This window comes from Ranitomeya variabilis, chromosome 1, assembly GCF_051348905.1.
Source record: "Ranitomeya variabilis isolate aRanVar5 chromosome 1, aRanVar5.hap1, whole genome shotgun sequence".
Lineage (NCBI taxonomy): Eukaryota > Metazoa > Chordata > Amphibia > Anura > Dendrobatidae > Ranitomeya > Ranitomeya variabilis.
Window position 1 is genome coordinate 225031485 of NC_135232.1, and position 14109 is coordinate 225045593.

General features: G+C 45.1%; 1 protein-coding gene across 2 annotated transcripts in view; it reads right to left on the reverse strand.

Annotated features, from left to right (window-relative positions):
- Positions 1 to 300: 300 nt before the first annotated feature.
- RSRC2 (arginine and serine rich coiled-coil 2) overlaps positions 301 to 14109 on the reverse strand; it is a 64501-nt gene continuing 50692 nt past the window's right edge. For both annotated transcript variants that reach the window (XM_077293162.1, XM_077293163.1), the window contains 3 exons: positions 6268 to 6500; positions 5600 to 5689; positions 301 to 977 (listed from right to left, as the gene is read on the reverse strand). In XM_077293162.1, coding sequence (XP_077149277.1) covers positions 798 to 977; positions 5600 to 5689; positions 6268 to 6500 — 503 coding nt within the window. In that variant the 3' untranslated portion in view covers positions 301 to 797. The remainder of the gene's footprint in view (positions 978 to 5599; positions 5690 to 6267; positions 6501 to 14109) is intronic.

Genomic DNA, 14109 nt, shown 5'->3' on the forward strand with positions numbered 1-14109 from the left:
TGTGTGTGTGTGTGTGTGTGTGTGTGTGTGTGTGTGTGTGTGTGTGTGTGTGTGTGTGTGTGTGTGTGTGTGTATATATATACATACATACATACATATACACACATATACACACATACATATACACGCATACATATACATACAACATACATACACACATATACACACATACATACACACACACATGCATACACATACACACACCCATACCGTGAGACTGTATAAATAGGCATACACGTGGTATATATAGGCATATATACACGCTAATTATATATTTGTATGAAAAAAAGGAAACAATCAGCTTTTATGAAGGCCTTTTTATCATGTAAATTTACAAGTGTATAGAACAGAAGTGTACTGAAACAAATGCTATCTGACAGAAAACATCTAAACAAAATGTAAACATACCTAAGACACTGTAATAAACATCTTTATTAGCATCCAGAATTTTTCTGGCACAAATTTTGCTTGTGGAAATTTTTCTGAACATTTGTGTACAGTTAGTAATGATATCAGTCCTGCATTAGTCGTCACACAGCAGGAAATTGATATAATTGATACAAAGCTTTATGTTCATTTAGATGTCCAAATAGTAAAAGAAAATGTTCTATTGTCGTTAAACGGAAATAGACCAAATCTGATATAACTAACACCAGTATCACTGATATTTACAAAAATGATTTTCTTAATAAGTTAAAGTCAATGCAACATCCATGCAAGCTAGAATAGAGATCTAGCTTTTTGGTTACAAGAACATGAACTATTGAAAGTTCCAAGAAGTGGACAAGCCTATTCTTCTAGACTGCATCCATTCCTCTCATCGATGATGTAAAGCCCAAGCCCATGCCCCTTTGTGTATGGGTTTGTGATCTTGCCATCTCATATTGAGCATCTAGGTTTCTAAAAACTTCTTCCTGTTGCTTCATGGTCTGGAAATTTTCTGACTCCACAGCACTTGTTCCAGCTTCTTCTTCATTCTAGTAAAAGACAACATCATTATATAGATTACACATGGTAGGAACTGCAATGCTGTAATACTAAACTACTCTACAACAAGACGAGACATTTGCAATAATAAATATATATATATATATATATATATATATATATATATATATATATATATATATATATATATATATATATATATATATACACATACACACATATATATATATATATATACACACACATACATACATACATACACATATATACACACATACATACACACACTATTCATCCATCTGATCCTCTGTTCTTTGTGTGTATATATTTTACATATTAGGTTTGTATGTGTCGGCAAAGGAACAGTTAACAGTTATATTATTGTTGTTTTATTTTTTTCTATAATAAAGCTGTTATTTTACTGTTTAAGTGTTTGTACTAGCACTTAGATACAGGAAAGATATACACTGTTCCAAAAAATAAAAGGAACACTAAAATCCCACAACCTAGATATCACTGAATGAAATATTCCAATTGTAAATCTTTATTCATTACATAGTGGAATGTGTTGAGAACAATAAAACCTAAAAATGATCAATGTAAATCACAAGTATCAACGGAGGTCTGAGGTTGGAATGATGCTCAAAATCAAAGTGGAAAATGAAGTTACAGGCTGATCCAACTTCAGTGGAAATGCCTCAAGAAAAGGAAATGATGCTCGGTAGTATGTGTGGCCTCCACGTGCCTGTATGACCTTTCTACAATGCCTGGAAATGCTCCTGATGAGGCGGCGGATGGTCTCCTGAGGGATCTCCTCCCAAACCTGGACTACAGCATCAGCCAACTCCTGGGCAGTCTGTGGTGCAACGTGACATTGGTGGATGGTGCAAGACATGATGTCCCAGATGTGTTCAATCTGATTCAGGTCTGGGGAACGGGTGGGCCAGTCCATAGCTTCAATGCCTTAATCTTGCAGGAACTGCTGACACCCTCCATCCACATGAGGTCTGGCATTGCTCTGCGTTAGAAGGAACCCAGGGCCAACTGCACCAGCATATGGTCTCACAAGGGGTCTGAGGATCTCATCTCGGTACCTAATGGCAGTCAGGCTACCTCTGGCGAGCACATGGAGGGCTGTGCGGCCCTCAAAAGTAATGCCACCCCACACCATTACTGACCCACTGCCAAACCGGTCAAGCTGAAGGATGTTGCAGGCACCAGATCGCTCTCCACGGCATCTCCAGACTCTGTCACATGTGCTCAGTGTGAACCTGCTTTCATCTTTGAAGCGCACAGGGCGCCAGTGGCAAATTTGCCAATCCTGGTCTTCTGTGGATAATGCCAAGCGTCCTGCACGTTGTTGGGCTGTGAGCACAACCCCCATTGGTGGATGTCGGGCACTCACACCATCCTCATGGAGTCTATTTTTAACAGTTTGTGCAGACACATGCACATTTGTGGCCTGGTGGAGGTCATTTTGCAGGGCTCTGGCAGTGCTTCTCCTTTCACAAAGGCTGAGGTAGAGGTCCAGCTGCTGGGTTGCTGCCCTCCTGCGGCCCCCTCCATGTCTCCTGGTGTACTGGCCTGTCTCCTGGTAGCGCCCCCAGCCTCTGGACACTACGCTGACAGACACAGCAAACCTTCTTGCCACAGCTCGCATTGATGTGCCATCCTGGATGAGCTGCACTGCCTGAGCCAGTTGTGTGGGTTGAAGAGTCCGTCTCATGCTATCACGAGTGTGAAAGCACAACTAACATTCAAAAGTGACCAAAACATCAGTCAGAAAGAATTGGTACTGAGATGTGGTCTGTGGTCACCACCTGCAGAACCACTCTTGTTGAGTGTGGCGTTCAGGCCATTGCCACGCCGTTCAGGCATTAAAGTCCACTTATTTTCTCTAGTTTTTTTTTGTACCGCTTTCCTTTTTTTGATTCTATACAGATAGAGATATAGATATATATAGTGAGAAAGGAACAGCACAATAGTTCACAGCGGGTGCCAGGCCTCCAGGCAAACAGTCTAATACTTGCCAAACTAAACAGAAGAAAAAAAAGAAGAAAAAAAAAAAAAATGAAGGCAGCACTCCAATTGTTTCAGGTGGAAAAAAGTGAAAAAACTTTATTCTGCCCCACTCATCCTGGGCAACGTTTCAGCTCCTCCTGAGGCTTGACCGCTCTTCAGAATCGCTGGGTCTCGCCAGGTCTGGGTTAGTAGTGGGGGTGTCTGATAGACACCTCTCCATTACTTACACCAGGGATTACTTACACCAGGCTGACATCAACCCTAAAAATCATTACACATACCAGAATTAAATGCTTTGGCGGCTGGGAAAAGCAGTAGAGTTAGCACCCGGCACCTGGGAATAGCGTTAACTACAACTGTCATCATCCTTGCCTCATCTCCCTGCGAAGCATTTCTGCTGTATTTACATGCACTGATCTCAGGCCACTAAACGAGTGTGATCGACAATACTGAAGTTGTTTGCTTGTTTCCCGGCCTCTTTACACCAACCGAGAAAGAATGATGGGGACAGAACAATCACAATTAGATCAATCTGTCCCCATACAATATCATATTATCAGCAGCACATCTACAGTTTACACCGGCGATGTGCTGCTGAGAACAAGGATTTCTGTTCCCACATGAACAATCCAAGCACTCGATGAATAGGCAGCATTTTGCTTGTTTAGTATAATACACCCCATAGTCGTCCTCCATATATTATAATGTGCACCTCAGTCCTCCATATAGTATAATACACTCCTCAGTCCTCCATATAGTATAATACACTCCTCATAGTCCTTCATATAGTATAATATAGTCCTTCATATAGTATAATACACTCCTCATAGTCCTCCATATAGTATAATGTACTGCCACAGTCCTCCAAATAGTATAATACACTCCTCACAGTGCTCCATATCGTATAATGCACCGCCACTGTCATCCATGTAGTACAATTCACTTCCCATAGTATAATGCACCCCATAGTTCTTCATATAGTATAATGTATTCACCATAGTCCTCGATACAGTATAATGCAGCCCACATATAGTATGATGCCACTGCAGAGTATAATGCAGCCACCCCACAGAATATATTGTAGCCCCGAGTATAATGTAGCCCCTCCATAGAATACAATGCAGCCCTAATCATATAGTATAATGCAGCTCCCCATAGAATATAATGTAGCCCCCTCAGAGTATGATTTCACCCCTCATAGAATATAATACAGCCCCCCATAGAATATAATACAGCCCCCCATAGAATTTAATACAGCCCCCCATAGAATTTAATACAGCCCCCCCATAGAATGTAATACAGCCCCCCATAGAATGTAATACAGCACAGCCCCCATAGAATGTAATGCAGCCAGCCCCCATAGAATGTAATAAAGCCCCCACCATAGAATGTAATACAGCCCTCCCAATTGTCTCACAATCCAGTTATCACTCACTGATATATTAAAAAACAACAACAACACTCCTCGTGCCCCGCGCTGCTCCCGGCTCTGGTCTTCAGCAGCTGCAGTCTGCCCGACCACACAGCAGTTGCGCGATGATATGATGTCATCGCGCACCCACAGTGTCAGCGCGAGGCAGAGCGGGGAATGATGGGAGAGGGAGCGACAGCGGACGCGCTCTCCATCATTGCATTCAACTGTACCGGCGTCATAGATGCTGGTATAGTTGAATGCGGGGCATCGGGGGGCGGAAGGTGAGTCGGTCCTGGCGCCGCTAATAGCAGCGGCCCACTCCTGGCACCAGCCCTTCTGGCATTTGCCAGAAGTGCCCGATGGCCAGTCCAGCCCTGATCATACATGTACATTGCATGGAGAGTCCCCATGCACGCCTGTTAACTTCTTAAATGCCAGTATCAATCATTAACAGTGGTCCGCTGTCTGTGCTGTTCACCTCAGCCCTCACAACTCACCAGAGATGCAGTCATGGGGTGCTGTTGGTTTGCCACAGCAATCGGGGGCCTAGCATGACAGCACTCTTGTGAAGACCAGCATTTGCCTAACCTTCACAAAAAGGAGGCAGTGATTTTTTGTATACACCGCAACAATGTTGTATTGCAGTATATAGAACAATCAAATTCAAATCCTCTAGCAGGACAAAGAGGGGTGGGGGATTTTCTTTTTTTAATATCCTAAAAACTGTAATTACTCCCCTTTCTTGCATTAAAAATAAAGATAGTTCCCTGTAGATTGTCCATAAAAGTACAGCTTAATTTAAAATTTAATCCAGATAGTAAATGCATTAAGAAAAAAAAAAAAAAGGATATATATATATATATATAAATATATATCTATAGATATATCTATCTATCTATCACTCTCTATATATAGAAAAAGAAAACAAAGCAGCACCAGAAGAAAACAAAGGGTGCAAAAAATCCTTCCAGGTATATACCAAACCTCATGCTATAATCCAGAAAAATGAAGGCAGCACTCCAATAGAAAAAATAAAGGTGGTTTATTGGCCCATGTGCGACGTTTCAGTCCAGGATGTGGACCTTTCTCAAGCTCACTCCCTCTCTCTCTCTCTCTATATATATCTCATATCTATCTATCTATCTATCTATCTATCCACACACACATACATACATATACACACACATATATATATTACATTGCAACTTCACCAACCTTTATTCCCATTAGCTTCCTAAATTTTACATTTTGGTCCTTGTTTCCAAAATTGAGTTTCTCCCATATTTCAGCAGTCTGCGATTTGTCCTGAAACGAAAAACAAACAAAAAAAAACATGTAAAGCTTCACTGCTGCAACCATCATCCCCAGAAAACAATTTTCAATTAGATTTATACAGCTATATAACCATCCTATCATAATCATAGTTCAAGGGTGAATTCTGCTGGATTACATTTGCATTTCTTATTCTATTAGGTTCTCATTTACAATAAGAAACAAACTGCCACAGTTTTTAACAGTATGGCAGGAAAAGATTGACGCAGTCTATATATGGAAACTTGGCACTTGAGTATGATAAATAGAGATGAAATTTTATTAGTGATATTATACAGAAAATAGACATTTCGATCTACAAGTTGACCTTCATTCAGGAGAAGTGCTTCTCCTGAGTAGCCGAGGATATCGCATAGCGCTGCTCTGTACAAACAGTGATTACTTATCCATCAGACTGATGAAGGTCAAGTTGTAGACTGAAACCTCTCTATTTTCTGGATAATACCACAAATAAAACGTCATCTCTATTTATGACACTTGATTGCAAAGTTTCTATATATTTAAAAAAATAAAAAATTTCCTCCTAAAATAATAGTTTCATTAAAACTCACCCCTTCTTTCTTGCCTTGCCAAAGCATCTTTCGTTTTTTCTCTTGCTCTGCAAACCTCATTGGATTAACTGCTGCTGGATTATAATAACTAGGAACAGAGATTCCAGTTTCTGCCAATGCCTTGGCTTGCAATGCGGCCATCTGAGCTGCCATAGCTATCTGAGGAGTCACTTGAGTTCCAGATGCCAACAATGCTGCAACGTTCAGAACAGACCCACCACCGGCAGCAGCAACTGAAGGAGAAGGGAAGTAGAAAATAAGTAACGTTCATATGCAACTTTACTAGTGTTTGAATAACCCACTCAAAGGGAATCCATTACCAGATTTTTGCTCCCCCATGTGAGACCACCATGTTGTATGGTAAAAGACCCAATTCCAGCAACGTATTACTTTACTGCTTGCTACAGTTTTGATAAAAATCAAGATTTTTATCTGCTATAAATCTACCACTTATTCTCTGAATAACCCCGCACACACCATCGATTGGCAGATTTCTGTGAACACTTGTGCATAGCCAAATCAGTGGTGGGGGCAGGGTTATACAGAGCTCAGGAGTATGGAGGACTACATGGCAGCAACTTTATTTGTGCTCTAGAGGTAATATTCTTCTGATAAAACAGGCCATTAAGTGATCCACCACTGAAATCAGGGTCTGTCTACATCATGCTTTTCTCAGAATAGATAGCAAAAACATGGTGACGGATTCCTTTTAAACTTAAAGGGGTTTTCCACACGAACAAAGGTAATCGTAATCAACATATTAAAATCGATAGATCTTTGAATATTAAGTTCCAGAATTGGATGTGTTCATATAAAATGTCCCTGTGGTGACAATCTTATAAATGTTCCTGTACTGTGTACTGTCTGTGTCTGACCATGCAGGAACATGGTCTGATCATACCACATCTCCTGGGCAGGGGGTGCAAAAGAGTATACTGACATTACAGCAGGGGATTGCAGCAGGGGATTTCTTTGAGGTAAAACAGGGATTTTTGTGTACGCACCGTAAAATCCTTTTCTCTGAGCCACTCACTGGGGGACACAGGACCGTGGGAGTATGCTGTTGTCACTAAGAGGCTGACGCTAAGTTAGTACAAAGAAAGTTAGCTCCTCTGCAGTATACACCCTCATGCTGCCTCCCAGAGAACCAGTTCAGAGAAAAACAGTAGGAGAACATTAACAACATATAAAAGTACATGTCGAACTAACGAAAAACACCAGGGTGGGTGCTGTGTCCCCCAATGAGTGGCTCGGAGAAAAGGATTTTACGGTGAGTACACAAAAATCCCATCTCATTGGGGGACACCGGACCGTAGGACATCCCAAAGCAGTCCCTGGGTGGGAAAACAGAAAACATCAGGCTTCACGTAACAACTGCCTAGATGTGCGCCACTGCAGCCTGCAGAATTCTTCAGCCCAGCCCCACATCAGCTGAAGCTTGAGTATGAACATTATAGTTCTACGAGAAAGTATGTAGGCTGGACCAAGTCACGGCTTTACAGACCTGCTCTGCAGACGCCCAATGCCAAATGGCCCAGGAAGCACCCACTGAGCGAGTCGAGTGTGCCCTGATCCCCGCTGGGATAGGCTTACCTCTGATGCGGTAGGACTCCTGAATGGTGGAACGAATCCACCTAGCTATAGTGGCCTTTGAAGCGGCTAGACCCTTCCTGTGATCTTCAGGAAGCACGAACAAAGAATCCGACCTTCGGAAGGACGCAGTCCTCGAGTCGTACCTTCTCAGAGCTCTGACTCCATCCAGAGTATGGAGAGCTCTTTCCACCCTGTGGACTGGAGTTGGACAAACTGAGGGAACAACAATGTCCTCGTTAAGGTGGAAGGATGAGGCAACCTTGGGCAAAAAGGATGAGGACAGCCTAAGAATAACCTTGTCCTGGTGGAAAATAAGTAAAAGGTGCCCGACAGGACAGAGAAGCCAGCTCTGAAACCCGCCTGATTGATGTGATTGCAACGAGAAATGCAACTCACCAGGACAGAAAGGTGGGCAAAATATAATGAAAAGGTTCAAAAGGAGCTTCTTGTAAGACTCCCAGGACCAAGTTAAGGTCCCAAGGGTCTAAAGGCATGCGATAGGGGGGGGAGAAGCATATGTGTAACCCCGTGAATGAACGTCTTCACCTGAGGTTTTGTCGCAATCCTACTTTGGAATAAGACCGATAAGGTGGATATCCGGCCCTTGAACGAGCTGAGCGCCAGAGGCCTGAGACCAGACCGATCTGTAGGAACTCCAAAATGGTGGGAATAGAGAAGACGAGGGGAAGACGTCCACGAGCCTTGCACCAAGCAAAAAAATGTCTTCCAGGTACAGTGATAAATGCGTACCAACGCAGGCTTACGAGCACTGATCATTGTGGACACGACCTGTGGTGAAAAACCAGCCTGGGCCAGAATCCAGGATTCAATGGCCAAGCCGTTAAACACAAGGCCGCTGAGTTCTGGTGGCAAATCAGTCCCTGCGACTGCAGATCTGGATGATACAGCAGTCGAGTCGCCATTGTACGTCGGTGATGAGGAGCACCAAATCTGTGAACCACACCCGGCGTTGCCAATCCGGAGCGACCAGGATCACTGGAACCCCCTTCTGCCTTGATCTTCCTGATGATTCTCAGAAGCGGCAGCGGGGGAAAAATGGACAGACATGGAAATGGCGCCATGGAAGAACTATAGATTTCCAAGATATTGATTGGAAGTTTCGATTCCTGAGATGACCAGTAGCCCTGAAAGCTGTGGTGATGAAAAACTGCTCCCCAGCCCAGAAGACTGGCATCAGTAGTCACCACTAGCCATTGAACTGGGAGAAAGGACTTTCCCTGGTTGAGGGAAGAACTCAATGTCCACCATCTGAGAGTCTGCCTGACCCGCAAGGATAGGTGGCACCGGCAGTAGAGGGAGAAAGGGTTCCTGTCCCAAGACGCTAGAAGAGCATGCTGTAGGGGACGTGCATTTGTGCAAAAGGAACAGCTTCCATTGTTGCCACCATTTTCCTCAGTACCCTCACCGCAAAGTGGATGGAATGAGGGGATGACTGAGAAAGTGCGTGGGCTCCTTGCTGAAGGGCTAGGACCTTGTCTTGAGGGAGAATCATCAACCCTCAGGAGGAGTCCTGGGTGATGCCAGAAAGGATATCTGCTGGGCTGGACATGGGGAAGACTTGGCTAAAGTTTATCAGCCAACCCAGACGAGAGAGTATCGCAAGTGATACGAAGGGAATCAGCGCAATTGTGGAAAGACGGACCCCTTGACTAGGAAGTCATCCAGATAGGGTAGGACGACCACACCCAGAGAGTGCAGGATGGACATGACAGCCGCAATGACCTTTGTGAAAACCCTGGGAGCGGTAGCAGGGCCGAAGGGCAAAGCTGTGAATTGAAAGTGCTGGTCGCGAATGGCGAAACGCAGGAACTTTTGGTGGGGAGGGGAAAAAAAACAAAACAAAAAAAACTGGATGTGCAGTTAAGCATCTCGAATATCAATGGATGCTAGAAACTCTCCTTTTTCCATTGAGGTAATGACCGAACGCAGAGACTCCATGTGGAAATGACTGACCTTGACAAACTTGTTAAAGTTTGAGGTCTAGTATGGGTCTCACTTTTCCATCCTTTTTGGGGGCAACGAATAGGTGGTTGGAGTAGAATCCCTCAAACCTTTCTTTTCCGGAACCGGGACAATGACGCCATCGCGGTGCAAAGAGTTTATGGCTCGGGAAAGCCTTTGCCCTTGATGTTAGAAGTCGGGAAGGAAAGAAACGAGCCGGGGGACGCAAAGAAAAGTTGATTTTGTATCCGGAAGACACCAGGTCTCTGACCCATTCGTCGTGAACGACAGTGCCAGACCTGGTGAAACAGAAGTAGGCGACCGCCTAACCCCAATGAGTCAGTGGGTGGAAAATCTCTGGGACCTAGATCCCTTAGATCCAGACTGTTTAGGTCAACCCTTCCATTGCCGATTGGACCTATAGGATATCTGGGGTCCTCTGTTCCTGCGTGGAGAGCGTTGTGATTCTAAAAATGTAGTGGACCAAACCGGATTGGCGCAAAAGGATCAGAAATGGATTTGTTGTTGACGCCGAAAGGGACGCCTAAGCCTTTGCTGGGGAAGAAACTCTTTCCTCCAGTAGCATCCGAGATAAGATGATCCAGCTTCTCGCCAAACAAATGCCCACTCTGGTAAGGAAGAGATGTTAGATTTTTTTGATGCAGAATCCGCCTTCCATTCTCTGAGCCATAAAGATCTTCTGATTGTGGTGAAATATAAATAGATATATATATATATATATATATATATATATCTATATGTGTGTAGTGACATATGTCTAGGGTTATATGTGTGACTAGTGATAATGTAACATCTGTCCTGAAGGCAAGTTGCACCTAGGTGTTAACAGGTACTTCCTTGGGATTAGTAGACATTGTGTCTCCCTATCTCACCAGGAGGTCTGGCTAAGGCCAAGAACAAAGGAACACTTGACACCTCTGAGGTCTTGGAGAGGAGATGCTAAATGCGGCCTGAGGTGATCTATTCCTGAGAACCTTTTCACAAGTGTCTCAAAAGAGAAAATAATATATTCATTAGTAGAGCGGCCGTGCCCAATCAAACAGGCATCAGTTATGATATTGGCCTGAGGGGCCGGTCTAGAAACCTGATCTCAGGCCAAAGTTATAAATTTAGGCTGCAGACAGAGAATTGTGTTCACATGTGAGGGCAGCCTGAGAAGCTGTTGTGATCCAATCTACATTCGTCCTACCCTCAGGGAGCAGAAGCAACTACCAGTTAGATAACTTCTGTAAGTTTCTCCTGTTTATTTTGATACTGTTTTGCATAAGTTGTATGTCTTTTTATTATCATATTTTTATACCTTTTCTTATTGTAAGCACTGTCCCTTTTGTTATTATAAAGTATAAAACTTTAACAAGTTGAACCTTGAATGTTCTAAAGAATCCATAGCCTAAAAGTGTGTGAGCCTGATGAGTGAGACATTTTTATTAGTATTATTATTAGTCCGGGACTCATCGCCCGTGTATTCGATGAGTGGTTGCAGCGCGTATGAGCGGGTGTGTGGCCTGGGTCGGTGTGTGATTTATGCTCCCATTACAGCATAGGACAGAGGTTGAATGCTGAACTGAGAGAGGGGAGATAGATTAACCCTGCAGGCACAACGCCAAGTCACGTGTGAGAGCAGGCACGTGACGAATAAGTGACACCACGGAGTAGGGATCCGTGACAATTGGTGGCGAGCGGTGGGATAGAATTATTTGTATTAGAGCATTAGTGCATGGTTTAAGCAATTATTCCCTGTACTAAAGAATTGGTATCCTTGCGAGGAGTGCACCAGTTCTTCAAGGTTCAACTCAGTGCTTACTTAGACATACTTGCAAACAGTTTCCCCTCCCCGTTTTTCTTTTCTATCTTTTATTTGGCAAAAGCTGTTCATCGATATGGCAGCCCAGTACAAGAAGCAGAGCAAAGAGGCTCTGACCGACCTCTGTGAGCAGAGAGGAATAGAGACAGCCGACAGATCCAGGGAGCTGCCGATACGCGCCCTGGTCGAGCAGGACATAGAGCAAAGTGCTGAAACATCTGGGCAAGGAGAAAGCCCACCTCAGAGAGACCCAGCAATGCCAACTCTTGCACCGGAGAAGCCTGATGGAAATGCCAGTGCTGAGGACCCTATGGACTGTACTTTACAAATGGACTTAAAACGGCTGGGAACAAGTGATCCCAATTTGCGCATGCAGCTGATTCTACAGTACCGGCAGGCTGCAGAACGCCAGGCTGAGAGAGGCTGCAGAACGCCAGGCTGCTGCAGAACGCCGGGACTGGGCCGAGAGAGAGGCTGCATAACGCCAGGCTGCTGCTGCAGAACGCCGTGAGGAGAGAGCTTTCCAGCTTCAGATGGCTCAACTAGAGCGGGGTTTCAGTCCTCAGATAACCCCCTCCCAGGACATAAATCAAAGGAGACCACGTCTAGAAAACTTCCCTGTGATGGAGAAGGATACGGACTTAGATACTTTCCTGCGGGGATTTGAAAAACCTGCAGACAGTACCATCTACCCCGTGAGCAGTGGGCACAGTATCTAACCCCAGGGTTGAGAGGCAAAGCCCTGGAAGTTTTTGCTGGCCTCCCACCAGAGCTAGATGCGAACTATGAGGCCATAAAAGAGGCCCTGATCAGGAAATACAACCTGACACCAGAAGTGTATCGTAGGAAGTTCTGGAACCTACAACGTGGATCCACTGACAGCTATGCGGATGTTGTGAGCACTTTGAGGACCAAGTTCCACCAATGGATTAGGGGACTTTCTGTTAACAGTTTTGAGGACTTAACGGATCTAATGGTCAAGGATCAATTTCTTCACATGTGCCCCACGGATGTACGACAATTTGTGTGTGATCGGGAGCCACAAAGTGCGGATCAGGCTGCAAGGATTGCGGACTGCTATGTGGCTAACAGGATGCCTGAGGTGCGGAAGCCATCGGGGTTCAGCTGGAGGGGAGGTAAGCCAAACGGGGACCCTTCTCCCTCTGCCGGCCGATCACCAGTGCTGTCCAAGCCCACCTTCTATGGGGCCCCGGGGAATAGACATTCTCTAGGGGATGCACGCCGGTGCTTCTCCTGCAACAAAGTGGGACATGTTAGCGCTGTCTGCCCTGATAGGGAGAAACACCCAACTACCACCACAAAGTTGTCTGTGCCCCCACCGTCTGTCCTCTTTGTAGCCGGCTCTGATGCGAGGGCGAATGAGAACTGTCAAATCTGTCACTGTTGGTCTCAGATAACCCCTGCCGATATCATACCAGGAAAGACTACGTCTATAACCGGGATTGGAGGGGTCAGCCCTGCCGTGCCCATGGCCCGTGTGTACCTGGAGTGGGGAGCAGGGAAAGGACAGAGAAGTGGGAGTATCGGAGGCTATTCCCACTAATGTGTTGCTAGGCACGGACCTGGGGAGGATGGTGTCCCACTATGTTCCTCCCTTGCAAGTAAATGATGCAGAGAAGGTGGAAGAAAGAGACCCACCTGAGATCGCGTGCGAGGAGGGAAAATGTCCCAATGCACAGGACTATAATTATGTGGCAGCTGTGACCCGGAGTCAGGCTGCGGCTCAGACTCAGGCCCAGAGATTAGAGGATGAGTCTCGTCTCAGACAGAACTGCCAGGACAGGAGGCCCATACTGTGGTCCCGGAGCCTCCATACATGGCAGACCCACCAAGGTCCCTGATAACAGACACTGAAAACTCAGCTTCAGACCAGGGCCTGGCAGTCACACTAGGCCAGGGCCTGCAGGCTGACCGTCAGAGCTTCCAGGAAGCCCTGCAGACAGATGTCAGTCTGGAGGAGCTCCGATGTCTTGCAGACCGACCCCCTGCTGCTTCTGACAAAGAGATTATACTGGGACCAGGGCAGACTGTATACAGAGACTATCCCCACGGATACTACAGAATCTTGGGACTATGAACGGCGGCTGATCGTCCCATATGCATTTAGGGAACAATTATTGAGAATTGCCCATGAAATTCCTTTGGCCGGACACCTTGGAATGCAAAAAGACTAAAGCTCGCCTGACACATAACTTCTATTGGCCCAAGATGGGGACAGATATTGCCAATTACTGCCGATCATGTGTAGTTTGTCAGAGACTTGGGAAGTCCGGGAATATACAGAAAGCTCCATTGATACCACTGCCGGTGATCGATCAACCTTTCCAGAGAGTGGCTGTGGATATCATAGGGCCACTTGCAATCCCTAGTAGCTCTGGCAAAAAGTACATCGTCACAGTGGTGGACTATGCTACACGATACCCGGAAGCTGTGGAACTGTC